The 27,477-nt window shown below is 38.6% G+C and overlaps 2 protein-coding genes across 4 annotated transcripts in view; one reads left to right on the top strand and one right to left on the bottom strand.

The window, feature by feature from the left end:
• Window positions 1–15,170, top strand: part of RCBTB2 (RCC1 and BTB domain containing protein 2) — a 28,458-nt gene extending 13,288 nt beyond the window's left edge. For all 3 annotated transcript variants that reach the window (XM_053455542.1, XM_053455543.1, XM_053455541.1), the window contains 9 exons: window positions 1,343–1,509; window positions 2,595–2,753; window positions 3,165–3,272; window positions 3,414–3,556; window positions 6,343–6,533; window positions 6,876–7,002; window positions 10,250–10,389; window positions 11,401–11,531; window positions 14,497–15,170. In XM_053455542.1, the coding sequence (XP_053311517.1) occupies window positions 1,343–1,509; window positions 2,595–2,753; window positions 3,165–3,272; window positions 3,414–3,556; window positions 6,343–6,533; window positions 6,876–7,002; window positions 10,250–10,389; window positions 11,401–11,531; window positions 14,497–14,637 (1,307 nt within the window). In that variant the 3' untranslated portion in view covers window positions 14,638–15,170. The remainder of the gene's footprint in view (window positions 1–1,342; window positions 1,510–2,594; window positions 2,754–3,164; window positions 3,273–3,413; window positions 3,557–6,342; window positions 6,534–6,875; window positions 7,003–10,249; window positions 10,390–11,400; window positions 11,532–14,496) is intronic.
• A 3,140-nt stretch (window positions 15,171–18,310) lies between these two features.
• The window catches only part of RB1 (RB transcriptional corepressor 1), an 89,735-nt gene continuing 80,568 nt past the window's right edge, over window positions 18,311–27,477 (bottom strand). Inside the window, exons 23-27 of the mRNA XM_053455539.1 lie at window positions 26,953–27,119; window positions 25,782–25,812; window positions 25,422–25,564; window positions 21,231–21,280; window positions 18,311–18,457 (exon numbers count right to left, since the gene is read on the bottom strand). Coding sequence (XP_053311514.1) covers window positions 18,384–18,457; window positions 21,231–21,280; window positions 25,422–25,564; window positions 25,782–25,812; window positions 26,953–27,119 — 465 coding nt within the window. The 3' untranslated portion in view covers window positions 18,311–18,383. The remainder of the gene's footprint in view (window positions 18,458–21,230; window positions 21,281–25,421; window positions 25,565–25,781; window positions 25,813–26,952; window positions 27,120–27,477) is intronic.

Genomic DNA, 27,477 nt, shown 5'->3' with positions numbered 1-27,477 from the left:
AGAAATTGTGGATATTGTAGGGTTTTAGATAGCGTCAGATACTGGGATTTGTCTTGTGTTACATCAAATGAGGCTGATGTCCAAGTACTACATCCTTAAAATGAGGCGTATGGAGCCTGTGCCTTAGTCTGACCGTTGCTGGCTACAGCCAAATATGTTGGACCCCGATATCCCACCCTTTATTGCGATACGATATTGATCCCAGTGATCCAATTATTTTTTTTGAATTTGTTTTATCCTCATGTTAACAGTTCAAACTAATATTTATGCTGCCCAGTGTCTGTCGGCTGACCAAGAGCGCAAACGTCAAACATGGGTCCCACTGAACTGCGTGAAATGACAAAAAGTTGGACCTTGACCCTAATTTTGGGTGTTTTATTACCTGCTTTTCTCCCTTATTACGACCAGGGCTAGATGTACCTGGTAAGATTCCTGCCTTGCAATGATGCCCAATGCCTCTGTAGAGGCATGACCATTTTGCTTTTTACTAGGTATCTATGGATAGCTTAATTTTCCCTGCCCCCCCAAAACCTATGTATACAGCCCTAAGTAAAGTGTAAACCAGTCATAAGTTGTCACCTGTGTAATAACCATTGCAGAATTACAGAGAGATGGCCTTACCTTCCCACAAGGTAAAGTGCCCCCCATCTCAAAGGGTTAACAGTTGGTGCTCTTTGGCCACTTGTTTAAACCCATCTTTACTGGTTTTTGCACCAGTTGTTACACATATCATAAAGATTAAAAAAATGTTAAATCAGAAAGAGAAGCTGGATGTCAAAAGATGGGGGGGGGCATAAAGTATAAATGTGTTTTTATTAACTTGATTAATTGTATTTCTTTTTTGGTGACATAGGTATTCTGTTTTTCCATTTCACAAAATGCTTTACTTTAATTTTTTTAATCTGCCCTCATGTACTAACATGCAAGCAAAGGAAAAATGCTTTTCATTATGTTGGGTAAAAAAAATTGATGTTAGGCATTCCAAAACTTTCCTGTTTTCTGTCAAATTCTGAGTGATATTGAAACATCAACTATAAGTTAAGTCTAAAACATAATGTTTAAAAATTGTAGTGGAACTGACTTTTTTTCCTTATCTTCTAAGTTTATATGCAAGTGTGACTTGAAACATCCTTAAAATGTTGATATTGTAGTTGCGTAAAAGTTTCCAAGGAGAACATACGATTTATACTGAAATATGTAAACAGAAGATTAGGTTGAATACCAAGACACCAGAGATATCTGTAAAAAAAAAATACAAAAAACTACGCAACAATGTTCTTGAAAAAATACTTTTGTGTGGTTTTCCAATTCGAAACAAATTGCAACATTTGTATTTCTACAGATGGTGAGGTATATAGCTGGGGTCATAATGCTTATAGCCAGTTGGGCAACGGATCAACCAGTCAAGCACTCATTCCTTGCCAGGTCTCCACTAACTTGATAAACAAAAAGGTTATCAGTGTGGCATGTGGCTCTCACCATTCAATGGTGGCAACATCAGATGGAGAGGTAAGAACACAATTTATCATTTTATACACAGAGGATTCTTTTTATTGTATTTTCTTGTGTTATACAAAGATTTGTACATAGTCCGGAATTGAAGTGTATTCTTTATAAAAAAATAAAGATGGTATAAACAGTGTAAAGAAATTCAAGAACCGAGACGAGGAACAAAGTCATTGACCTCTGTAAGGCCCAATGAGTTTGTGACCTGAAGCTCAAGTGCAGTTGGGTTATGCAGCAGCACAATGAACCGAACGAAGTCCACCTCTGAGTGGCTCAAAATAATTCAAAAGAAGGGTTTTGGAGTGACCTAGTCAAAGTCCTCACTTCAATCCAATTGAGGTGCTGTGTCATCACCTGAAAAAAGACAGTTCATGCTCAAACCCTCCAATGTGTCCGAATTAAAACAATTCTGCCACGAAAATTCCTCTGCAGCGATGTAAAAGACTCATTGCCAATTAGGTTTGAGGGGTAATTACTTTTTCACATGGGTGATTGAGTTACTCTTCAATAAATGAAATGATCATGTAAAAGCTGCATTGTGTGTTTACTCACATTGTGCTTGTCTTATATTAAACTTACTTGGATGATCTGAAGCATTTAAATATGACAAATAAGCATAAATAGAAGAAATCAGTAAAAGGGGGGAAATACTTTTTTCACAGCACTGTATATCTTTATGTATACTCACCCTTATAGAAAGCTTTAAAGAGTTTAAATAAAAATGCACCTGCTGGCTGGACCCTGTCACACATTTCTCCTCGTATTCCTTTCTATTCCAGAAGGTGACTAGTTTCTAGTTTATAACCATTCTCAAGCAGGTTCCCTGCTATCTCATATCATGCAGTGCTCCCTTTGTGTCAGTTTGAATGAAATCCTCATAAATTGTAAAGCACAGTGGATGCTATGAGAACTTTATAGTACGCGTGTCCAGAAATATCCATCAGAAAATGCAACGTGCTCCTCGCAAGCTGGAGATCGGGCCTCACTTGTTTTGCATTCTTCTGGTGTGCTGCCAGGTCCCTGCATCTGACGTTCAGAATAATTCCTGTACGTTTTATCCACTGTAATCTGTTAATTCACTCTTTTAGGTTTATGCTTGGGGCTATAATAACTCGGGCCAAGTTGGATCAGGCTCTACTGCCAATCAGCCAATACCCAGGAAAGTCACCAGCTGTTTGCAGAATAAAATCGTAATAGGAATTGCGTGCGGCCAGATGAGCTCCATGGCTGTTGTGGACAATGGAGAGGTAATTGCAAAATCTTTTAAATATTTGTTATGTTCTCATTCACTTTTGTGTATCTGCTTTTTAGGTAGATCCACCAAAAAGCAGCACAATTGTTAGGTCAGCAATGCTTGAAGGCACATTAAATACATAAAGTTTATACGTTAAAATTATACATTAGCCCTTCACTTGCTGGGACTGAGTGAGTGAGGATATGGTAATAGGGAACCCAGAGGAGTTTTCATCAGTCTAGGAAAGGTTGCTATATAAAGTTAAATATTACACTTAATCTAAATTAATGCAGCCACATTTTGAAACCTCTTTCTGTACTAGTTAATTTTTGGTATTTTTATATTAAACCTTGTCAAATGTGTGTTAGCAATAAACAGGTTTATTTGTATGGGGCTTGTAGCATATTTATTTTTGTTCTTGAAGGTATATGCGTGGGGCTACAATGGAAATGGGCAGCTGGGGCTGGGCAGCAGTGGCAACCAGCCAACACCATGTCGGATAGCAGCTCTACAGGGTGTTCGAGTGGAGCAGGTACGTCCACATAGGGGTACGTGCGGTTTAACTATGTAAATTCTCACCATTTAACAGTAATTGGAAATAATAATAAAAAATATGTACTAAATTTCCTTGTATAAACAGTTATTATTTTTGTTTTCCAACAAATATATATAGGTTGCGTGTGGATATGCACATACATTGGCTTTAACAGATGAAGGTGGAATATATAGTTGGGGAGCCAATTCCTATGGCCAGCTGGGAATAGGGAATAAAAGCAACCAGTCCTATCCTGTCCAAGTGTGTGTGGAAAAGGAGAGGTATTTTTCTATTTGTTTACTAGCATGGTAATTTGTGTATCTCATGAAAAAGTTGTCCTTCTATGCTTTTATAATTTTTGTAGTCTGTATATTGAGATAGTAGGCACCCACAGCTTTTAACATCAAATAAATATATAGGGCTGCAACTAACGATTTTTTTAATAATCGATTAGTTGGCCGATTATTTTTTCGATTAATCGGATAAAAAAATACATTATTTTAAATTGAAGAAAAATTGTAATAAAAAACGTACAATTTACACTTTCATCTCTCTATTGCAATGGCCTCTCTCTATTCACCTTCTTATTTTACTGACATAATAATAAATAAATAAATAAATAAAAGCTACAAGAACCCAAACGGTGTTTCTCAAACTAGGTTTTAATACAAAGTTATTAGTAAATATTAATTCATATGTTAACTATTTTTCATATTTAATAAAAACTATGAGAAAAAAGCCTTGTTTATATTTTCTTTTATTTACCAAACTGCCCCCAGTTATGCACATCTGACCCCCAGCTTGCCACTCTGCCCCCATATATGGCTTATACCTCTTATATGCCAGATTCCACTGTGCCCCTTATATGCGTTATACTCCTTATATGCCAGTGATATGCAACTGAGCACCCTGATATACCTTTTACCCCCAGATATGTTTTATGCCCCCCTGATATGCCTAATATCGATATGCCTTATACCCCCTATATGCACTGAAATTCATAATACCCCCCCATACACCACTATAACTCACCCATATACCACTCTGGCCCCTCCCCCTCCCATACACCACTCTGGCTCCTCCCTCACTCCACTCTGGGGGAGGAGTCAGAGGGGTGTATGGGAGGGGGGAGAGAGACGGAAGCGAGAGACCGGCCGACAGTGAGGGGAATCCAGGTCCCCTGCAACGTTGCGTGGGATCTGGATTCTAGTGTTATAATCCGATCTCTGTTTGAGGTCGGATTATATAAGGAGAGGAGTTTTTCAGAGCATTTGCTCTGAAAAAACCTCTCTTTATAATCGATAAAAATCGATTCGATTAATCGATAATGAAAATCGTTGACAACGATTTTCATTATTGATTATTATCGATTTTATCGATTAGTTGTTTCAGCCCTATAAATATGTAAATTATATATTTGGACAGAATCCTTTTTTTTTTTTTTTTTTAAATTGATATAAAAAAAAAAATTACAAGATAACTCCAAAAGACAGTTAATGACAAGGAGACAGATCAAATTTTAGTGGAATCAATTATACACAAAATCTAATTTGAATTGCTCTCTGCTTGCTGATGAAAATGTAGGGTGGGCTAAAGCACTTTGTTTGCAATGTGTCCACCAGCCCCAATCCCCAGATGGGGTCTCTGGGCCCCAAAAGACCACAGGATGCTCAGGAGTTATGTGCTTTGAGGCATAGTCCCTGGTAGTAGGCCATGAGTGCCAGTATGGAGGCCGTGACCGATCAGGGAGGCTGTGCCCAAAACACTCTTAGTGGTTTACAGTATAATAAAGGAGTGTTCCCCTAATATGTATGGTCCTATTATTATTACTTAGCTTCTGCTGCGTTTTATCACTGGCTTCATGGTGTCTAGTAAAAACAAACTTCATTTTTTTAAAAATTATCATAAACCTTAAAAATCCAGAGACAGGCCCTGTAGGTTACTGTAAATACATAATAATGTGTTAACACTATTGTTTCTGTTAGGTCACCACTTCATTCTTTTTTTCTCTCTCTCTTGATGGGAAGTCCATATTGCCATTTTATTAATATAATAATAAAATTAGAAATATGATTTACCTCTTCCCAGTGCAGTCAGTGGCAAATGTAGTAATGGGTCAGAACTAGCTCAAATCCTTGACTTCTGGTTCTTTTAGTTTTGCAGGAGCTTCTCACACTGTCCTCGCTTTCCATAGAATTAAGTAGGTATTAACACACTTAAAAGGCTTCCACCATTAATCTTGTTTTCTAATCAGAGCAAATAATTGAAGTGCTCCTTCAAGTGGTTTTCCTTAAACAATTCATTATTTAGTCTCCATATTAAACTATCATGTGCGTACTTTACTGTTAAATATGATCCACTTGGGATCTTTCAAGTGTTTCCATAAACAAGTTAATGCAAAGTACTTGTCTTTGTTTTAGTAGCTTTCTATATTCAGCATCTCGAAATGTTTTTGAATGCATAACAATTGCTATTTTAAAACCCATGTATTTAGATGGTTTGAGACATTTCCGTGATCTATTGATTTTCTTTGATTCCATTTAATAACAATCTTGGATGCGTCTGGTAGCCGGGACCTTTTAATCACCAGGTTAGAACTGTAGGAAAAGAGTTGTGTGCATCTAAGGAGTGTCTAGAGTGCCCTAATTTGACACTGCGAGAACAGGTTTTATAAATTTTGGTAAACTTTTTCATTTGATAGTAGTGAATTCTTTTTGCCACCAGTCTTCTGTTTTATGTAAGGTTGTGGCTTTATGATATCATAGAAGATTTCCTTTTTTATATATTTAAGCATTATCAGTTCCTGGTAACAGTGCTGGGAAATTCTATAAGTGTTAGATAAAAAAGCTAACTATGGAGTATGATACTGCTGAGCAGCAATTTTTCATTTCTGTGCTATAGATTCAATTGTTTGTATACGCTCTTGATTAATGATGGCAGTATGGTGACCATGCATTATATATATATATGATTTAAGTTTCCTAACTTTTTAGTTTTCTATAAAAATTCATCTTCAATGAATAAAAACCTGAAATCGCTGAAAATCAAATATGTTTTTGGTAAACAGAATAGTTGAGATTGCCGCTTGTCACTCATCTCACACATCTGCTGCCAAGTCTCAAAGTGGTCAGATCTATATGTGGGGCCAATGTCGAGGACAATCTGTTATCCTTCCACATCTCACCCACTTTGTCTGCACCGATGATGTTTTTGCTTGCTTCTCCACACCTGCAGTAATGTGGCGTCTCCTGTCTGTAGGTAAGATATGTTTACTGGTTGATGTTACCCTTGAAAGGAGCCTTTGCTTTAAAAGATTACAAGGCCCAGTTCTTCTCTCAGTCCCCTTACACAAGTTTAATTTATACCACGACCTTCTAACTTTATAGTAATGCGTTTTTGAGGGCATCCTTATTATGTTTATATTTCTTGAAGGGCAGGTATTTTCATTTTGTTTGCTTTTGATGCTTTTTGTACTTGCTCCAAACCTTTATGTTAAAACTAAATTGCACAGGCTTTCTTAAGCAGAACACTTTGGTGCATATGATAGCTCAGCATTTAAAATTTTTTTTTTTTTTTGTTAATTCATGCAATTTTCTGTAGAGCCAGATGGCCACCTCACAGTTGCTGAATCACTAAAGAAAGAATTTGACAATCCAGACACAGCTGATTTCAAATTTTTAGTGGATAATAAATACATTTATGTCCACAAGGTTCTTCTTCAGATCAGGTAAGATCCAGATATACTTAGCTGTACATTTTTTTTGTTGGGGTTTGCTGCAGTATGTACCCTTGGACCTTGCTGGGCTCAATTTATGACGTGGGTTTGTGATTAATTGCACGTTGCTTTACATACACAGCCTGACCCTGACACTAATTCACAAAGGGAGACCAAGGTTTTCCTTCTAATTAGGTGGGACAATGTGTAACTACCAAATAATTTAACAATAAAAAGGCATCACACAGATAAATAAGAAAGATGTTGCAGACGACTTGACAGTTTTTAGTAGGGCAAGGATACCAAGTTACTCAGTAGACACATTTTGTTAAACGCTTTGTGTAATGCCGTCGTCAGTTTAACCCATAGGTAACCGTGCCTTGTGCTCCATATGCTGGCCTATTGCTTTACCTTAATTTACAGGGAGTGCATGGGGGGTTTTCTAGTCCTGCAACTGATGTCCACCAAAACATATTGATCTATGGAAGGAAAATGTGTGGTGTGCAACGTATGGTTCTCCTGGGTGATGCAGTACTGAGGCCCACAAGGCCTTTTGTGCTTTGAGGTGAATATTGAAAACATTGCAAAAATTGTATTCACAAATTAGACAAAAAACTTAACAAATATGAGCCTTTGTTTTCACTCTAACTTTCCAATCAATGTTATCATTCTATCAGGGTTAATCCTGCCCTCCAAATGTCTACTTCAAATGGCATTTTGGTAAAGTGTTAGATTAGTAATTGCCCACTTTTTGGAATGTTACATAGAGCTAAATGATTCTCACTGGGGCGCCTCAGCCATTTTTGCAGGAGGTGCTCACTGCGGAGGGCCCTTCTTAATGCAATGTGAATTCCATTAGATTAAATATTCAATTAACCTTTAATGGCCTGCAAACTCCAGATTGTGTTGGTAAATCCCACAGTGTTACTGAAGTTTAAGGTTTGTCCTAATTAAGGGACTCCCTGATCAACAAATGCATATTAAAGCACTTTATTACTTTCATATGCATTCATTAAGCCTACAGAACCAAAATAATACCTTAGGGAGAAGCTGCAGCCCTCCCTTATGAGATTTCACACCACTGATAAGCTACTTATAGCAGCCAATGAAAGGCAGAAAAGCACTTGTATTAAAATGAGTGAGTGTTTTCCGTGCATGTGCACTAAAGTGCATATGATGACCGCCGTGTCCCTTTTAAAATACGGTAAACTTTAATTTGAAGGTCCCACTATACTATATTTGCCTCTTTTGCCTGCCCCAGCTGTTTTTTTCCCCTGTGCAGCAGATGTGTTCCGCTGAAAATACAAGTCATATACTTACCAGCAGTCTGCTCCACTGTGTTGCGACAAACACTGCAGGCAGAAATCTGTTCAGATTTGTTCATGATTTTCACATTTTCAATAGGAGCACTCTCCTGCAATTGACTGGCTCGTTCAAGCAGACAATGAGTGCAAACCACAGATGACTTAAAGGGATTTAACAATGTACAGGAGGGAAGTTTATTTTACCCCTTTGTGACAATGGCTGATTTTTATTTGTTTGTGCCCTTTGTGACAGTATGTGTTCAGTAACATCTCCTGAGTACAGCGATATCATCCATGCATGGGTTTACCTGGCTGTTTGGGCGCAAAAGGGCCACATTTGGGGCATGCGCATTTTTCATTGTTGAACTTTGACGTTTGGTGATCCTGCGCCCATGCCCTATTTGGTACATCTTTGAGCCCAGCCAATTCAATGTGCCCTAAAAAAACATATATATTTTGGAAAACTAGACACCCCAGGGTATTTCAAATGCTGGAATTTGTACTCTTTCCATGCACACATTTTACCACCGGCCTTTGTCAGAGTTTGCAGTAGTATTTTTGTGTGCATTTTTCCCCTCGCATGTTGTACTTGTGTGGGAAGTACAACCCCCCAATATGTGTTCAGCACCCCCCACGCATGGGTTTGTTGGTTGGGGGCTAAAAGGCCACATTTGAGACGTGTGCATTTTGCAAATTGAAAATTTGACGTGGTCATCCGCCCCCTTTGTTAATCTGGACATTGTTGAACCCGGCCAATTCAATTTACCCAATCAAATCATAATTTTTTTTTTTCTTCTTTAATTGATTTTAGTAATCATATTGTAATTAGAAAGCTGGGCTCTCAGGAGCATTTGAAATACCCTGGGGTGTCTAGTTTTCCAAAATATATATATTTTTTAGGGCACATTGAATTGGCTCCCCTTGCGCGCCATCTTGCAAGTGGCAAAATGCAGTTGTGACCGCTCTCCGAAGTTCAATATGTATGTGCATATCTGTGTGTATGTGTATAGAATATGAGTTAGAAAGAGGATGAAATACGTAAAAAGAGGAAAAGATGAGAGGTGCAAATAAGGAGATAGGGCACGAGAAATTGTCCAAGAAGGAGGAAGGAATTGAATAGAAGGAAAATAGAGACTACAAGAGACAGAAATCAGAGAAAAAGGAGGAGAAAGAGCTGACTCAAGACGCGAAATCCAGAGAAGGGGCCCTTCCAGTGTGATTGACCCACAGCCCAAAGCTTTTTAAGTCGGTCATGGGAACCACCTCCTAGCAGGCATGGTAGGTGCTAACACATCCAGAGAATTTAAACATAGATGGAATAGGCATAAAGCTATCCTGAATCTAAGACAAGACCAAGGACTGACTGAGATTTTCACTCTGCTTAAAGCATACTGTTACACCCACCTAAAGTTCACTGGATGACAGGAAAGGCTTTCTAGACCCTGCTGGGATTTCCAATGTCCCCCCTGCTGGCTGATCGCATGTATTGCGATCAGCACTGCCCTGGATTATATTGAAAAATCAATACCCCTTAAGCCACTAATATTAACAGATGTGATATAAGGTAATATGTAAAGAATGAATGTGAACATAAAAAAAATATAAATGTGCTTCTAGTCAGGATGATTTGAACCTTTCTCTTGTATTTTGAGCTTGTTTCATACTGATGAACGCATGAGACTTCCATATAGAAGTTAGTTGGCTGCCAATCGGCTCGTACACTACACAAGATTGCAGAAGGGGCCGCTGAGTGCCTCTATGTATGTGTTACCTAATTGACACAGTTTTTCTGCATGTTCCTGTGTGGCAGATTCCGGTCGGGTTCTTTAGTACAAATACATAAAGTATAATACGGAGATTATATTCTAAAATTGTTGCTTTATGTCTTTCAGTTGTATGTTGTATGGTTGTCTGTTTTTGTTTGCATTTCTTAGTGTTTGTTTATATTTTATTAGGTGTGAACATTTTCGTTCATTTCTGCAAGGCAGTGAAGGAGGAGTAATTGAAATGAATCAGTTTTCCTACCCAGTTTATCGGGCTTTCTTAGAATATCTCTACACAGATAATATCAGCATTTCTCCTGAAGATGCAATTGGTAAGAATCGATGGACTGTATGCGTAGATAAATCTTGGTACTGATAATGCAGTCTTACATTAAGGGAAAACTGTTGGCTTTACAGTTTTTTGTGCAAACTGTTTGCCGATCTGTGTAGTTGGCTTGGAGATGTTTAATGTAAAAATTAACCCTAGAAAAGCTGGCATCTGTGCAGCAGTCTTAATTTCCTATTCCTGTGGGAGGGCACCCGCCACCTTCTGGACTCCCCTCTAACTTGCAGAAGCAGCATCCTAGGAAGAGGTTCAGACTAGATTTTGCATTGCTGGACCTGCAACAGCAACTTTGCACCAATGGATATTGGCATCCAGGAGCATTGCTATGGGACTGAATTTCCCCAAAATTAGACAATTATAAAATGATCCCCATTGATTCACATCCCGGTACGTCTTCAGCTCCACAACTACCTGCCCCATTACTGGCCATTCCCCACTGCCCAATAGGCTCAAGACCCGAATACATATCATCTAGTACAATGTGCTAGCTAATATGAAGAGTAGTACAGGTATTAATTGTGTTCAGACAGCTTTTGACATAAAATGCATTTTATTCATAACCTGCTTAACAATAGTTTTGCTGTTTGCAATACACATCTTTTTCAACTTTAACTAAGTTAAGGTGTTCCATTCTTATTGTCATCTCTGCTGTTTAGGCCCTTTGCAGTGTGATGGCATAAAACTATTTCAGTGCTTAAATATATAGAACAATGTTATTGGACAAGATCGTACAAAATGCTTTTTTTTTTTTTTTCAAAAAAATAAATAAAATACTGTAACGTTTGTCTGCCATGCTTTATTAGAGTGCAATAATCAATTGGTGAGGCACTTTATGATATCAGAACATTATAAAGAAATTCACTTGAAAAATACCAACTGTATTGAACCATCTGATACAATCATTGCATTCTTTATATTTGCAGCCTTGCAGTGTGTAAGCATTAAATGTGTGGAACCCAGTGTATCAAACATCTTTAAGCAGTTTAATATTTCACAGGTCTGTTGGAGCTGGCGACATTATACCGAGAGAACAGATTGAAACAGCTCTGCCAACAAACCATTAAGCAAGGAATATGCGAAGAGAATGCAGTCGTTCTGCTGTCAGCAGCTGTTAAGTATGATGCTCAGGTACAGCAAACATATACTCTTCACAGACTGGGCTAGGCACTTAATGAGAATAGTGTCTTTCAAAAAGCTTGATATTATTTATCTAGTGTTGGTTTTTTTTTACTGAAAGCAGCCATGACCTCTTTGGACTTTAGTGTCTTCACAGAATTAATGGCAATGTTCAAAATATTGGTGTTGTTTTTTTTCGCAGCTGGAAGAAAATGTAGTCCGTTCCATGAAGGCACCCTTATTTTTGCTGTGACCTCTTGCCTTTAAATTAGGCCAGATTTCATTACTCCGTAAAATTCTATTTTTGATTAAGTTCAAAGATTGAATTAAATAGAAAATACAAGGTATACATGTATATTTAATAATTCCCTTTTATTGAAGGAAATATATGAAATAAATGTGAAATAGGATTTCTGTATAGATAGTACTACAGCACTGTGCATTTTCTTTTATGCCAAATCGCCATTGCATTACTACTGGGATATTCCATTGCTTATTACTGTTCTTATTATATAATATTATTATGTTACATGCAGAATAATAATGTGTCTTCTCAGTAAAGTAGCTTCCATAGCCAGGTTCCCCAAACGTTAAAAAGATAGACTTTTGTATACATAATAATGCACAAAAACACTTGTACTCTTCCCATTTAGACATTTAAACATATGATATAAACCCCTAGGAGATTTCTCTCTTCCCTTCTAATATAGTATGTAAATTGTTGGAGCTTTGTTTGTTTGTCATAAAATATATTGCTTGCCAAGGAGATGAATCAGTGGGTCTGCACAGCATTTTAACCCAAATGAGTTTCTCAAGCATGTATATACAATAAGATATTACTGTATATTGTGCTGCAGTGCTAACACTCTGAAGCTTGCCCTATAATTGTGCTATACAAATAACTTAAAATTGTCTGAAGTTTAGCTCACGGTTGGAGTTGTAAATAAAAGCAAGCCACATGTAGCTGATTCATTTGGAGCCAGGGGTTTCCACCCAATATTTATATGTAAATTGTTATATTTAAAGATTTGGTCATATCTCCCTTCTAAGGTGATGCTCCCCACCATATGTCCCTATAATATAATATCTATATATAGCATATACTGTTTAGTACTGTGCAAAGTGTTTGGGAAGGAGTGAAAATGCTGTACAGTAAGAATCCTTCCAAAAATTGACATGTTAATTATCATTTATCATTTAACAAAATGCAAAGTAAGTGAACAGAAGAAAACTCTCTTAATCAAATCAGTATTCGGTGTGACCACCCTTTCACTTCAATATTGCATCAGTTCTTCAAAGTCAGGGAATTTGTAGCCTTCTAGTTTGGTATAATTGTTTAATTGTACACCAAACAGGTGTTAATGGTCATCCATTTAATATGTAGGTTGCAACACAATCATCAATTGAAACAGAAAAGCTGTGTAGGATGACTAAAACTGGGTGAGGAACAGCCAAACTAACAAACAAGGTGAGATTGCTGAGTTTAACCCCTTCAGTCCCCTATGGACGTACCGGTACGTCCTGCCCTTCTTGCAGCGGCAGGGACACATCAATGAGGCACAGGCGCTGTGATCCCCACAGACTTGCATAGAGATCACAGTGTGCAGGGGGACCGCGGGAGGAGAGTGAGAAACCATGTTTCTCGCCCTCCTCCCATGCTGAAAAAAAAAACCGGTTAGTCAATTTTAGTTTTTTAAATCTTAAAATATTACAATAAATAATTAAAACAATTGTGACATCACTGGCATTAATAACCTGTTTAAGAGGTCCCTAAGAGGACCTCTAACCATTTAAAAAAATATATATAAAAAAGATAATACATTTTTTTTAAAAAAATCTTACATCCCATTGCCCTAGCACAACATCCACCCAGTATAACCCTCCTGCCCCCGTTCACAAACCCGTTACGCCATAAAAATTCTACAAAAAATGTACACCTTCTGGTATGTTCCCTGGTGCTGGGAAAGTATGGAAAATATATATATATTAGGTATTTCTGAAATCAGGACACCTGAATTGATAAACTTGGAGGGGATTTTCCATCACTAGTTTTTACTAAATTTCTCATTCTAAATTTTCAGCTAATCATCCAACTATGGTATCAAAATAAAGCTCTCTCTCTCCTTGAAAAAACAATATATAGTTTACATGGGAACACTATTCACAGGAAAAGAGAATAATTGCTGAACTGACAGAGCAAAATTGCTCCGGGACTTGAGGTACCAAAAACCCCTGAGATTGAAGGGGTTAATGTCATACACCGTGACAAGACTGAGCACAGCAACAAGATACATGGTAGTTATACTGCATCAGCAAGGCTTCTCCCAGGCAGAAATTTCAAGGAAGACGAGGGTTTCCAGACCTTCTTCTGTCCAAGCTTTTTTGAGGAGGTATAAAGAAATGAGCAATGTTCCGTGGGCAGCCAAGGCGCATCGTACCTCCTTCCCATCGGAAGATGTCCAGCGGTGCCGTTAGCACTGGCAGACAGCGGGACCCTGTTACACCCAGCTACTGTCTGGAGAAGTCTGGTCAGAAGTGGTCTGCCACGTTCCTTAAATAACTGGTCAGACTAAATATTGATTTTATTTTCTTCACTGACTTTTGCATTTTGTTAAGTGATATATAAAAAGAAAAACTATTAACATGTTTTTGTGAAAGCATTCTTACTTTACATAATTTTTTGCACCTGCTCAGTGCTGGCAACCAGATGTTTGGAGAGGTCAGAAGGTCATCTTTGGCCCTGCTACGGTCTGTCAATTGCCATGCTGGCGTAAACATATTTGTGTGTGTGTGTGTGTGTATATGTATATATAATTGTGTGTTTGTGTATATGTGTAATATATATATAATTTTAGGATGAGAGAGAGGCCTCATTAAACTTGGCAAACACAAGATGTTAACTGTTTGTAGGTCTGTAAATGCAAGTCTGTTATCTTTATAATAATTCATGTATCTGCAACTAGATTTCTATTTCTAGGATCTAGAAGAGTTTTGCTTCAGGTTCTGTATAAACCATATGACGGTGGTTACCCAGACAGATGCCTTTGCCGAGATGGACAGTGACCTTCTCAAGAACTTCATTAATAAAGCAAGCCGAGTCGGAGCATTCAAGAACTGACTGTGCTAAACCGAAGTGGTGCATTCTGGGATTACCACCTCCTACATTCGATCTAAAATTGAATTTGCCGAGGACTTGATGTATTTACTTTTAGTTCAGAAACAAGTGAGATATCATTGTGATTAAATTTAATTTTTAGGTATTTAATTTTAAATCTCGTGATGTGCATTGTTTTATTTGCAGCTGATCTGCTTATTCCTACCTTTTTTTAAATGAAAATTTGGGAAAGCTTTGAATCAAAATGTATTTTTATTTTAAAAGTAAAATCCTTAAACAAATCCTTTTATTGGTGGGTCAGGCTTCAAAAAAATCAGTAATAAGGTATTACTTTTTACTGACCAGTGAATACAGTATTGTTTCCGCTACTATATCATTCTAAGAGATATTCTCTGGTCCTTCGATATACTCCGTGACCAACATACACAGGTAATCTAGACTTGGATTTTCTCCTGATTTATTATGTAATAACTGGCATTTAAGTATGTGTAATAAAATAAAGCAGCATTATGTCAAACAATGGCATAATGAAGATATTAGCATTCATGCTGTTTATTGACACTACATGGTACGTTGGAGTCCCTGCCTTACTCAAGCACAGGAGTTTGTTGCCCAGCACTACATACTGCATTGGGTTAGATTTACAGAATTGCCTTCAGCCAGGAGATGTTGGTGCTTAATGACATCTAAAGACCTACCTCTGTCATACAGTTTATTGACTAAGATGCCTTGGGCGAGTTTTTATTTTTGTCATCACACACCTTGGTGCTCCTGACCTTGGGGATGAAAGTATTTGCAAGCAAGTTATTTTGGTGTTAAAATCTGTGATCAAATGATAGGTGAAAGATCGATGAGTTAGTTTTAATGAGTCAGCTTACAAGTGAGGTATATGTAATGGGTCTCAAATATTCTTATTACATATGTAAGTGTCTTAAGTGGAAGTTATTTCTGCTAACAAATGCCACCAACAGTGTGGGCAGTCCAACTACAGTAAGAAGTCATTTGTGATTTTGCTTAATGATAGATAGGGGTGTAGTAGGATACATTTTTATGAGTACTGGGCACCTGCCCTTTTCTACTAAGTCAGACCCTATGGAAACCATCTACTGGCAGACCCCATAAAAAAAAAGCCTCTTTAGGTGAGAGGCAACTTGCATTCCCTTAATAATCTAAATTCAGTTTCTTTAAAAGCAAGGTTGCCAAACTATCTGATTACCAATTGTAACGGGCACACCTTGTACCCTAGCTGGGTACGCCGGTCGGTTCTGCGGCGCTTGCTGCCGGAACCGAAAGGGTTAAAACCGCTGTCAGCCCTAGACGATACTAGCGAGGCAGTGTTCAGGAACTGGCCCGGTGTCCCTCCTATCGTAACCCTGCAGCTACAGGCAGAGCAGAGAGTGGGGAAATGGATAACATGTAGTTGTACTGCTGATGTACAAAAGCAATACGTAAAAAGAGACTAGCGAGCACACACTGTTCCAAAATGATGATGCTGTAAGCAAACAATTGGCATGGTATTCTAAACTCATAGACTGAATTGTTCTTACCAGCTGTCAATCTAGTCGCCCATTTTTCCTGGTCTATTTGGTCTCGTCTTAGGGTCAGGGTACAATCAGTATCTACTTTGGTATTCACCATAACCTTTTATAAAACTCCATATGAACTTTTCAATCCAATTGAGGGTGTTGGCAAACAATGGCCCCTTCCCTGTGCTATAAAGACATTATGCCGTGATATAGCTTTGGTGATTGCCACGCATGAATGGTGACCCCCGCTTTCAACGCTCAAGACTTCGTTATCTGATGGGTTTTTTTTTTTTCACATTTACAGCGTCCAATACATTGAAGCAAAAACAACAAGAGTCTTTGTATTCCCTTATCAATCACTGCTTTAATATACAGCTCAGCGTATTAAATCATCAAGCATAGTCTGTAGCCATTAAATGAAGTATGTAAGGATACATGTATACAGTAACATGCTGGCTGCATCTCCAGCACGTTACATGTATGGAATTTAGATGTATATTTGCGAATTGCACAAAATATTTCCTCAGAATGCATGTTTTGTAACATATCATCTCAATACATCTTCTTTCAAGTTCTCACAGGCATCATGTATGTGGTATAAAGTTCTACCAAAGCCCTTTGCGGAGGATATGCTGGCAGAGTCCAGTTCTGTTGGCAGCTACAGTGTGTCTTCGTAAAAAGCATTGTAAACGCACCCTGGCCGCCATTTTACACCCTCTAGATTACAATTTAAGAAATACCACCTATGTACACCAGAACCGAGCACGGTGTTCCAAGTACTGAGTAAAGTGTAAATACAAATGTGTATGAGGTAAGGGATTTCTCTTTCTCCAGTAGTATGGTTACAAATTAAATTCAATTACAATTCAATAAAAATGTGCATGCAATAAAACAAACATAAAATACTGAAACGTAGTTGGGTTGGCAGCTTTAGCACGTCATGACGAAGCCTCAAAGTAAGACGTTAGTGCCTGACACGGAAGTGTATTCACCAAATCTCCAGTATTCTAGAGAGATGAGCATTTCATTCACACACTTCACTCTGCATTCCAGTCACCAGCAAGACCCTCATATGTGATAAAGTGTGGGGGGGCAATTGGAAATTAAACTGGAGGAGGTCTATTCCCTAAAGGGAGAGCTTTGGTTTGAATACCAACATTGCTGTACATTATAAAGATCCAACCCCAGTGAGCTTGTGCTGCAGGGAGAGCTAGGCTGGCACTTCATGATGTATCGGGTATAAAAGACACTGTCACATACAGAACCAATGATCAGAGTCCATCTTAAAAGAGGTTTCTGCTGCGGGAGAGACGAGGTAAAAACCTGTTATTGCCATAAAATGTTTTAGCTGCTGACCACCATCTGTGTGGGACACCATATTCTGTATGGAAAACACCACATTGTTTTATTTTACACAAATTAAAAGAATGAAAAAGCACAGTTCTGTTTCTTCATCAAATAAAAGTCCTGAAACAAGCTCATTGAAGAGGAATAATATATATAAAAAAAAAAAAAAAAGACCACAAACATTTTAATAACTAAACATACAGGGTAGACATAAACATACATATCTCCGAGCACATCTGGGTATTAGAGGTGAACGTTTCATATTGTCTTGGTGCTCAATCAGGTAACAGTCTTAAAAAAAAAAAAAAAAATGTAAAAAAAGCTGTGCTTTAATTAAAACAAATCTAGTAATGTTTGTCTACTTATTGAACCTGATGCTTCCAAAACAACACCAGGCAACAGCTTTAGAGTTATTTTCTACACAAACGGCTATCTGCATGGTAAAGAATGTAGAATTAGCAGGCAAGTGGTTTTGTGACAGCCTTCTCACCGTAACTGTGCATTAAGGAGGGTTAGCACTTCGTAATGCATAAGGGACATTGGAGAGATGAAATATATCCACTAAATCAGGATATGCATGAATGGCACAAGTCCAATACCAACATGGTTAATAAAGGGGAAGGACCTTCAAAACCCCTGAGCAACCCCCACTGTACATAAAGAAGGTTGTGCCCATGCCGCATGAAGCTTTTTAGTTAGGCCAAGAGATACCTACTGCCATTTGATTTTGTGTGAATTCTTAATACATTTTTCATATATATTTATAGTTAAAACAAAAATAAAAAAATGAGTGTGATAAGAAAGCTTACAAGCTAACCAGTTAAAAGGAAGAATGGAGATAGCTGTCTGTCACTGAATAAAGGTTAGAAAAACATTTCACTTTTCTTCAGTCTTGGCAAAGTCCATGGAACCCTCTAATTTCTGCTTCTGCATTCTTGTTCTTGTAGATGCTGGGAAACAAAGTAACCAGAAAAACGGGGTGAAAAAAGTAACACTGGACAATATATAACTGTAAGCAAGCAGTGATGTCAGGAATTTTACTAGGCAAACAGCATTTCAGTAATTAATTTACCTTTTAATTATGGAAATTAAGTATGGTAGGCATTAGAGGGGCTGCTAGTTCAGCCTTGGTTGATGGACAGTCAGCACTTAATAGTTAAATATATTGATGGAGAACCTGTTTGCTCTCACAGTCTTTCTTCGGGAATCAGGGTTCGGTTAAACAAAATAATCTCTATAAATTATCTTATTTGTAGGTATTTAACCCGGCAGCCTCTCCCTAATGTCTCCTCAGCAAAACGAAGAAAAAAAAATCACTTTATTGTATTTACCTGCGCAGGTATACTGTTTGTATGGTCTACACACATTATTAGTTCAGACATAATAGTGCCAAAGTACTTGGTATTCTGCACAGCGAAGGTCTCAACGCCATGCCAAGTTTATTATAATCAGGTTCCCCACAGCAAACAGGTTAGAAATGGCCATTTCAGAAAAGCCGACAGTCCTAGACAATGTTATGTGTTGAATTTAAATCAGGAAATGGGGACGACAGACTAATGAAAAGAAAAATAACGTGCAGATGTGAGACTAACAGGTGTCTGGACTGCTTTGATCCAACTCCATCACACTATTACATTTATAAAGTATACAGCCCCAGAGATATTTTCTGCGTGTATATTGTGCAGATAAGGTGCGGATCTTGTGTACATGTCCCTGTGATGGAGCATTTGGAGAGCAGGTGGGCCAACGCTCAATCTCCGGTATTGTAGTAGCCTGAATGTCCAGCTGTTTGCAGGAGACTGTTCAGGGGAGAGGACTTTTTCCGGGGTTCTCAGGTCAAGGAGAAGCCCTGAAGAAGAACCCAGATCCAAGTTTGGCAAACCTGCCTGGACCTGTGTGTACTGTTTGGGGAGGTTTCCAGAGTCTGGCAGGAAAGTGAAGCGAGTTATTACTCTGACCAGTCTGGGTCAGCAAAGTATATCCAGAGAGGACTCCAATGGGAGCTTGGCTTTATTTTCAATATTTTGTCTTGGGGATATTTTGTGTTTTTGTGTACCAGCAAATAAATCACATGTTGAAGCAAATCAGTGTTCCTGAGCCTTATTACCCTAGAGGGGTGTGCTTTAGATCCCTAAAAGTGACATTTATGGCCCTCATGCTACCGGGTTTGCCACAAACCCCAGATGCTTTATTAATATTTCCATTGCAAATATGCTCTGGGTATAGGTTTATTAATATACTTACTTACCACGTACACAGATCAGCATACAAGCGGCCACATTAACAGCTATGACACTAATTTCTAATCACCATGGTGACAAGCACTGCCTGCTCATTTCTAACACCTGCCATACCGGCTGTTAAGGAACACCTTCCAGGTAAAGAACCAAGCAAACACCTGGCCACATCTAACCGTATATACCGTCTCGTTACCCCACCAAATAGGACAAGCCTCCTCCTCAGCTCAAAACATTTTCAATGGTAAAAAGCGACTCTGCTTTATATAACAAGGTTTGAGGTTTATGTTCAGCTGAGCGTCCTGCCGTTTATAACCCACATATTTAAAATTCTACAACAAACGGCTTAGAGCGTTTATCACTTTGGACACGTGATAGGACCGAACATTTCCTGAAACACAAATACTGATGTGGTAACGCAGAAAAAAATGTTATTGAGGAAATCATTACGTAAGAAAATCTGCAATACACGCAAGTGGCTGGGCTTTTAGCATGCTACAATTTCCACAACATCGACAACATTAACACGTCATTTGTCTTTAGGCCTAACGTGGAAGGTAAAGACAAACAAATATACATTTCAAGCACCTATATGCAGCACAGTGTCCAATCGGAAGCTGTTTCAGACACAGTCCAACACTGTCCCAGACTTCTACCATTTCCAGACACTGGCCAAGGAAAGTGCATGGTCTAAATACTTTGAATTCCATTATGTATATCAGCAGGAAAGTCCCTTTATTCACAATAAATGATAACTGGGACTTATCTTCAATTATTCAGAACAGAACTATTCTTTTGGTACACAGCTGCAAAAAGTTTTGGTTTCTGCCCAAAATAACCAATGTAGGGTCAACGCAGAGAAGACTTCCTACTGCAGAAAACAGCTGAAATATTGTTATAATGGAGCAATACCGAATCAGATATTAGTTTCCCCACACCGTACAAATGAGAGATTAAGTTTATGTATACTGGTATGCCAAAAAAAGGGGCAATGTTTTCTAAGCATGAAACAGTTTTATTTATGTAGTAACGTGCAATTCAGATGTTGCTTGTAGGCCTGGAGGTCACCATTGATATGGTCCTGTGATATTGGAGGGCAATTCTTACTCAAAATAAAACACGCTGGTCTAATGGTTTATAGCAGAGCACGTGTAATTTGGCCTTTTCCCTGACATACTTTTGTTAGTCAAAGGTCCCTGTGGGTGATTTTCTCGGAGGCGTTCTATTTGTCAGAAGGCGGTATGATTAAGACTCGTGAAATGTGTTTCTACAGCAGATTGGATCAAGATAAGTCACAGAAGGCTACAGAAGCACTGGAGAGACTCACAGAAGTGCTGTGGAATAATTGCAGGGCTATGTGAAGGCCCCTATGTTACCATTCAACATGGACAACCGTGACCATAGCATAAGATTATGTATCATACCAAACAGGTGCCTTACCAATACAAAGAACTGCCTTCACCCCGCGTCACTTGAGAATACTTACTCATTTCCGCAAGCTTCTGCTGAAATTTAGACTCTCCGGGATTATGTTTACTGCAATGGAAGCATCAGAAAACATGTTGAGAAAGATCCACTGAATAATGATATACAGTATGGAATATGAATATGCTAACTGACAATTGTTTTAATATTGTGACACATTCCTGTGTTATTATACAGTTACTGCAGTCACAACAGCCTACAAGCGTCGGAATAACCTGCAGTCACATAATGCAATCACAATTTCCAGATAATCAGAGGGCTTCACTCACGGAATAACATGTTTGATGCCTTGTTACAAAAACGTCTCGGCAAAAATAAGTAACTGGGAAAATGGATTAAAACCAGTACAACAAACATTTATACTGACACAAACGTGTACTGTAGTGAATGAAAACGACAGAGCTTTTCCCGCACGCTGGAGCTGGCGTGCAAGAAATATATTTCTTTCCTAATTGGAGTTTGGTGACACAATGTTTGTGGTTCCGCTAACATGATCTTTACCCCGTGGAAAGTTTTGGCTTCTGTAGTTTCAATTCCCTAACACTTTAGGGGGGGGGGGGGTGATGGTATATACCTAAAAGGATTCCTCAGACTAAAATACTATATGAATGTTTAAAAAAATAATAATAATAAAAAAAAGCACTGCTAAGCTATATATATATATATATATATATATACATACATATATATACATACACACATATATACACACACACACACATATATACACATACACACACATATATACACATACACACATATATACATACACACACATATACATACACATACATATACATACACATACATATACATACACATACACATATATACATACACACACACATATATATACATACACACACACATATACCGTATTTGCTCGATTATAAGACGAGGTTTTTTTCAGAGCAAATGCTCTGAAAAATACCCCTCGTCTTATAATCGGGGTCGTCTTCTAATCAGACCTCAAATAGAGGTCTGATTAGGAGACTAAGATCCAGATCCCCCGCACCGCTGCAGGGGACCTGGATCCTCCTGTCGTCGCCCCCCCCACACACACACACTTACCGGTGCTTCCGGAGGTGAAGTTGGCAGCGGGGATTTGTATGCGTCCGTCGCAAATACCTTCCCCGACTGTCAGAGATCAGAGTTCAAGAGTTCCTGATCTCTGACAGCCGGGGAAGGTATTTGCGACGGACGCATACAAACCCCCGCTGCCAACTCCACCTCCTTCCGGCTGCCGCGGAATGAGACGTCAACCCGCTGCCCCGGCAATACAGCAGGAAATTGGAAGCACCGGTAAGTAAGTGTGTGTGTGTGTGTGTAGGGCATTTCTGGAATGCCTTACACCCCTATATGCCACTCTGGCACTTAGGGGGTTAAAAGGCATATTATGGGGCAGAGTGGCATATAGGGAGGTATAAGGCATTTCAGGAGGCAGAGTGGCGTTAAGGGGGCATTTAATAGTGCACTCTGCCTCCTGAAATGCCTTATACCTCCCTATATGCCACTCTGCCCCATAATATGCCTTTTAACCCCCTAAATGCCAGAGTGGCATATAGGGGTATAAGGCATTTCTGGAGGCAGAGTGCTCTATATAATGCCTTTTAACTCCCTTAATGCCACTCTGCCTCTTGGAATGCCTTATACCTCCCTATATGCCACTCTGCCCCATAATATGCATTTTAACCCCCTAAATGCCAGAATGGGATATAGGGGTATAAGGCATTTCTGGAGGCAGAGTGGCACATAGGGGGTCAAAAGGCATACCATGGGGCACAGTGGCATATAGAGGGTTAAAAGGCATATCATGGGCCACAGTGCCATATTGGTGTGGCAAGCCTGGGGGCAGATGTGCGTAACTGGGGGACAGGTTGGAAAATACAAGAAATAAAAACAAAAAAAAATATTTTTCTCAATCATAGCTTTTATTAAAAAAAAATAGTTTACATGAATTAACATTTACTGGTAAAACTTTTTTCCTTTAGGGTCGTCTTATATTCAGGCTTTTTTTCCTAAGTTAATATTCAGATTTTGGGGGGTCGTCTTATAATCAGGGTCGTCTTATAATCGAGCAAATACGGTATATACATACACACACACATATATATACACACACACACACACATATATATACACACACACACACATACACATATATATATATACACATATATATATACATACACATATATACATACACATATATATACATACATTTTTATACATACATATATATACATACATATATATATATACACATATATATATATACATACACATATATATATATACACACACATATATAATTTGCGTGGATCCAGTTGAAGAAAGGCATAGTAAAAATGCGAACATTTCTCTGATCCTGTAGCGTAAAAACCCTTGTCTTTAAGGGGTTAAGGACAAAATAAGGGAACATTTTGAGTGATACGCATTGAAACAAGACAATGGGAAAACATCACAAGTGGTAGACATACCGTATATTCCGGTGTATAAGACGACTGGGCGTATAAGACGACCCCCAACTTTTCCACTTAAAATATAGAGTTTGGGCTATACTCGCCGTATAAGACTACCCCTCTACCCAGCATACAACAACCAGCCAATCACGGCAAGCGATGTACCTTACCGGTGATTGGTTGTTATACAGACATATACATACATACACTGCCCTTACACACACACACACATACATATATATATATATATATATATATATATATATATATATATATACATACATATATATATATATATATCTACACATACTCACACACGCCTACCCATACATACACATTTATACACTGCCCTCACTACACACCCCTGCCTTTACACACACACATATATATACACATGTGTATATACACACACACACGTGTCATATATATATATATATATATATATATATATATATATATATATATATATATATATATATACACATGCCAGCTTACAAACACAAATACCTGCACTGCTCTTACACACACCTGACCATACACATACACTGACCATCTCACCATCTGACCATGCATACACTGCACTCACACCACTTTCTCCCCATCTCTTACTTCTCTTACCTCTCTTACCTTTCTCATCTTCTATCTTCTATTCATTTGTGGGAGCGTGAGGTCTGTCATTTCAGACCTCTGCTTTATTGCTCCCTCATCACTATGCGCCGGCAATTGATGCCGTTGCCGGGACATGACGTCATCCCCGCGCTCGGCATCAATAGCCGGCGTGTAGTGATTAGGGAGCAGGGAAGCCGAGGTCTGAAGTGCCAGACCTCGAGCTCTGTAATGTTGGGCTAGTTAGAGGGAGGTCGTGATCTCCCCAACCAGCCCTGCTGATCAGGGCTAGTTGGGGAGATCACCATCTTGCACCTACCTCGGCGTGGCCCTGAAGACCGGCCCAGGGGAGGCGGCTTCTCCACTCGCCCCTCCCCTAGAGATTCATGGTTTCGTGGGACTCTCCGGCTCGGTAAGTACCCGGTACTCGGTTAGTACCCGGCGTATAAGACGACCCCCGACTTTTGGGAAGATTTTCTGGGGTTAAAAAGTCGTCTTATACGCCGGAATATACGTTATATATATATATATATATATATATATATAAAATGAAAATAAATAAAAAGCAAAAACAAAACAAAAACAGATAACAGAAAATAAATAAAAGCAACAAAACAAAAACAGATAACATTCATACCACTGAGCACAAACTACATGAATCAGAATAACGTTATGGCAGCCCCATGTCTGGAGGAGCATAACGTAGCCTACAGCTCAATACGTTTTGGTGTAAATGTGGGCACGACATGCTGAAATCTGCCTCTAATCACTAATTATTCATTACCAGGAGTATCCAAGGTGTTTGCTGTCCCATCACTAGCTTACACCGGCAAAAGTAAAGTTCTGAGTTTATGCTTTGCGTGACATAGGTGCATACGGGTTACTAGTGGTTCCATGATATGCACAGCAACATATCCCAGGACAATACATACATACAGATGGGAACTCCTCAACACATCTTGCGAGGAGCAACAAAACTAAAAACACTCCAACACTTACATCTAAATCTGAACGTCTCCATTTTTCACAGACAACGATCTTAAACTGAATTATTGATCGAGATCCATCATAACAGCATATCACCTAAATGTATTACTCCATTGCTCCCTTTGAAGCTCACATACCTTCCATCTGCTTCATCTTGGCCATCCGTATCAAAACGCAGTTTCTTGAGCGGTTTAGGCGCCATGCCATCATCAGTGCTTCTTTTAAGGGGACGCTCGCTGCTCCTTACCATTTGGTTTATTTTTTGAAACTTGTCAGGAGACTGAATGGAGAGAAAAGTTGCAATACCAGGGCTTTAATTCATGAAGGTGCAGGAATATAATGTTGCGAGTCACATGGTAACGCTATATTATATTATACTTCCATGCAAATACACAAGGGGGTGTTTTCAAAAATTATTAAACTAGCTGGAGCAATAGTTATGATCACTCTCTCTTTGTTACATAATATAACAAGCCAATAAGCACACAGAAACTTACCCCAAATGTCTCACCGATGGACACAAGGATTCTGTGAACAAAGAGAAAATAAATGGAGAGAAGCTCAATCTTCACAGTAAGAAAAATAAGAATATGGAACTCTCTGTCTAAGCATTCTGTATTATCTAACTGTGGATATTTTTAAGAAAGGTCTGGATGCTTTTCTGGTTCAGCATAACATAAAGGGCTACAACTGCTAAAAGGACAGTCGTATTAGAAGGTTGATCCACGGAGTAATCTGATTGCTGCTATGGAATCAAGAAGGATTTTTTTCCCCTGTTCTGGCATAATTTGTAATTGCCCCAAGTAGGGTTTTTGCCTTCTTTTGGATCAACTTTAGAACTAGGTATGTGTAAAGGGTTGAACTTGATGGACTGCAGCCTTTTTTCAACCTACTATGCTATACTATACTACTAAACTAAATGAGCTGCTGACCCCTACACAGTCCTTTTGCTTGGCGGGCTGATTAGATGTTGTGCGCTGAAATATGTCACCTTGCAATCACTGGATACGATGCATGACTAAAGGCCAACCCTAGCTAATTCCTAATGCAAGAAGGGTTGTGCTGGCCCTATGTTTGATCTAAATACATTCCATAAGGGCCTAACTGACCACACCTTGCGCCAGGGGCTTGCTGGATTTGGCACTTCTCTATGCCCACTGCTTTCTTACCCTTCAACACAAGGTTTAGTGAATAAACCCTATAATGTGCTATTTTGACCGTTTCACATAAAAGTTAGCCTTTATTCCTTTTGAATGGTAAATATTTTTACAGGCTGCACTATTTTGGGAATTTCATTTCTTTTGAACTATTTTCCTGCCAGTAGAATACAAGGAAGGAAACCTGAAGTAGATGATATATTTGTATTGGTTTCATGTCTCCTGTTGATCATTTCTGTAAATCATTTGCACATGTACTACTCCAATCACAAAAAAAAACTTTTTCAAAGTCTATTCACATATATGTTTTATATTTATACGCTTGAAAGTTAGAAACAAATCGTTATGGAGTGATAAACTTCTTAGAATTGAACTTAATTACAAACATTCTAAGAAAATTTACACAATTATATCTACCAAAAACCCCATGATATGCGAAGCATGTATGAGGCCACAAAAGGATTGACACAATTTAAACAGAACATTGTACAAACTTAGAATGGCTACAAACCTTGACCCTGGGGTCATCTTGGTTGGAGAAAGAATTCCTTCTGATGCTTTATATGGGCTTTTTAAGGGGGAAACGTATATGTTATTTCCACCAGGCACTCTTAACGGGGAATTTGCAAATCTGTAAGGGCTTTGTGGAATGGGTGGTATGGGTGACAAAGGAGGTGGCTGAAAAATAATGTACTTGAGATTAGTTATACAAAGGAATAAACAAAGTAATAAAAAATCTGATAACAATTCTGTTACTGTTTACACAACGTTTTGTTAAATGTGAAAATATTAAGCAATTACAAATTAAACCTTTCACAAGTTCTGGGACACAGTGACATATACTGGCATAGGCCGACTATTGCCTAGGTAGGTATGGGAGAGCAGATCTCCCCGTTGGGTTATCAGGCTCTCTGGTGTGCTGCTGTTTAATAAACTGGTTGGGGATATTGGTTACATCTGCCGTTTACACTATAAAGGTCTGTGCACAGCCTCCGTAGAGCCCCGCACAGCTCATCCTTCAGAAGTAGAGTTCTGT

This window comes from Spea bombifrons, chromosome 2 (assembly GCF_027358695.1).
Source record: "Spea bombifrons isolate aSpeBom1 chromosome 2, aSpeBom1.2.pri, whole genome shotgun sequence".
In the NCBI taxonomy this organism is placed as follows: Eukaryota; Metazoa; Chordata; class Amphibia; order Anura; family Pelobatidae; genus Spea; species Spea bombifrons.
The sequence above is the reverse complement of the archived record's forward strand: the minus strand, read 5'-3'. Positions and strand labels throughout refer to the sequence as shown.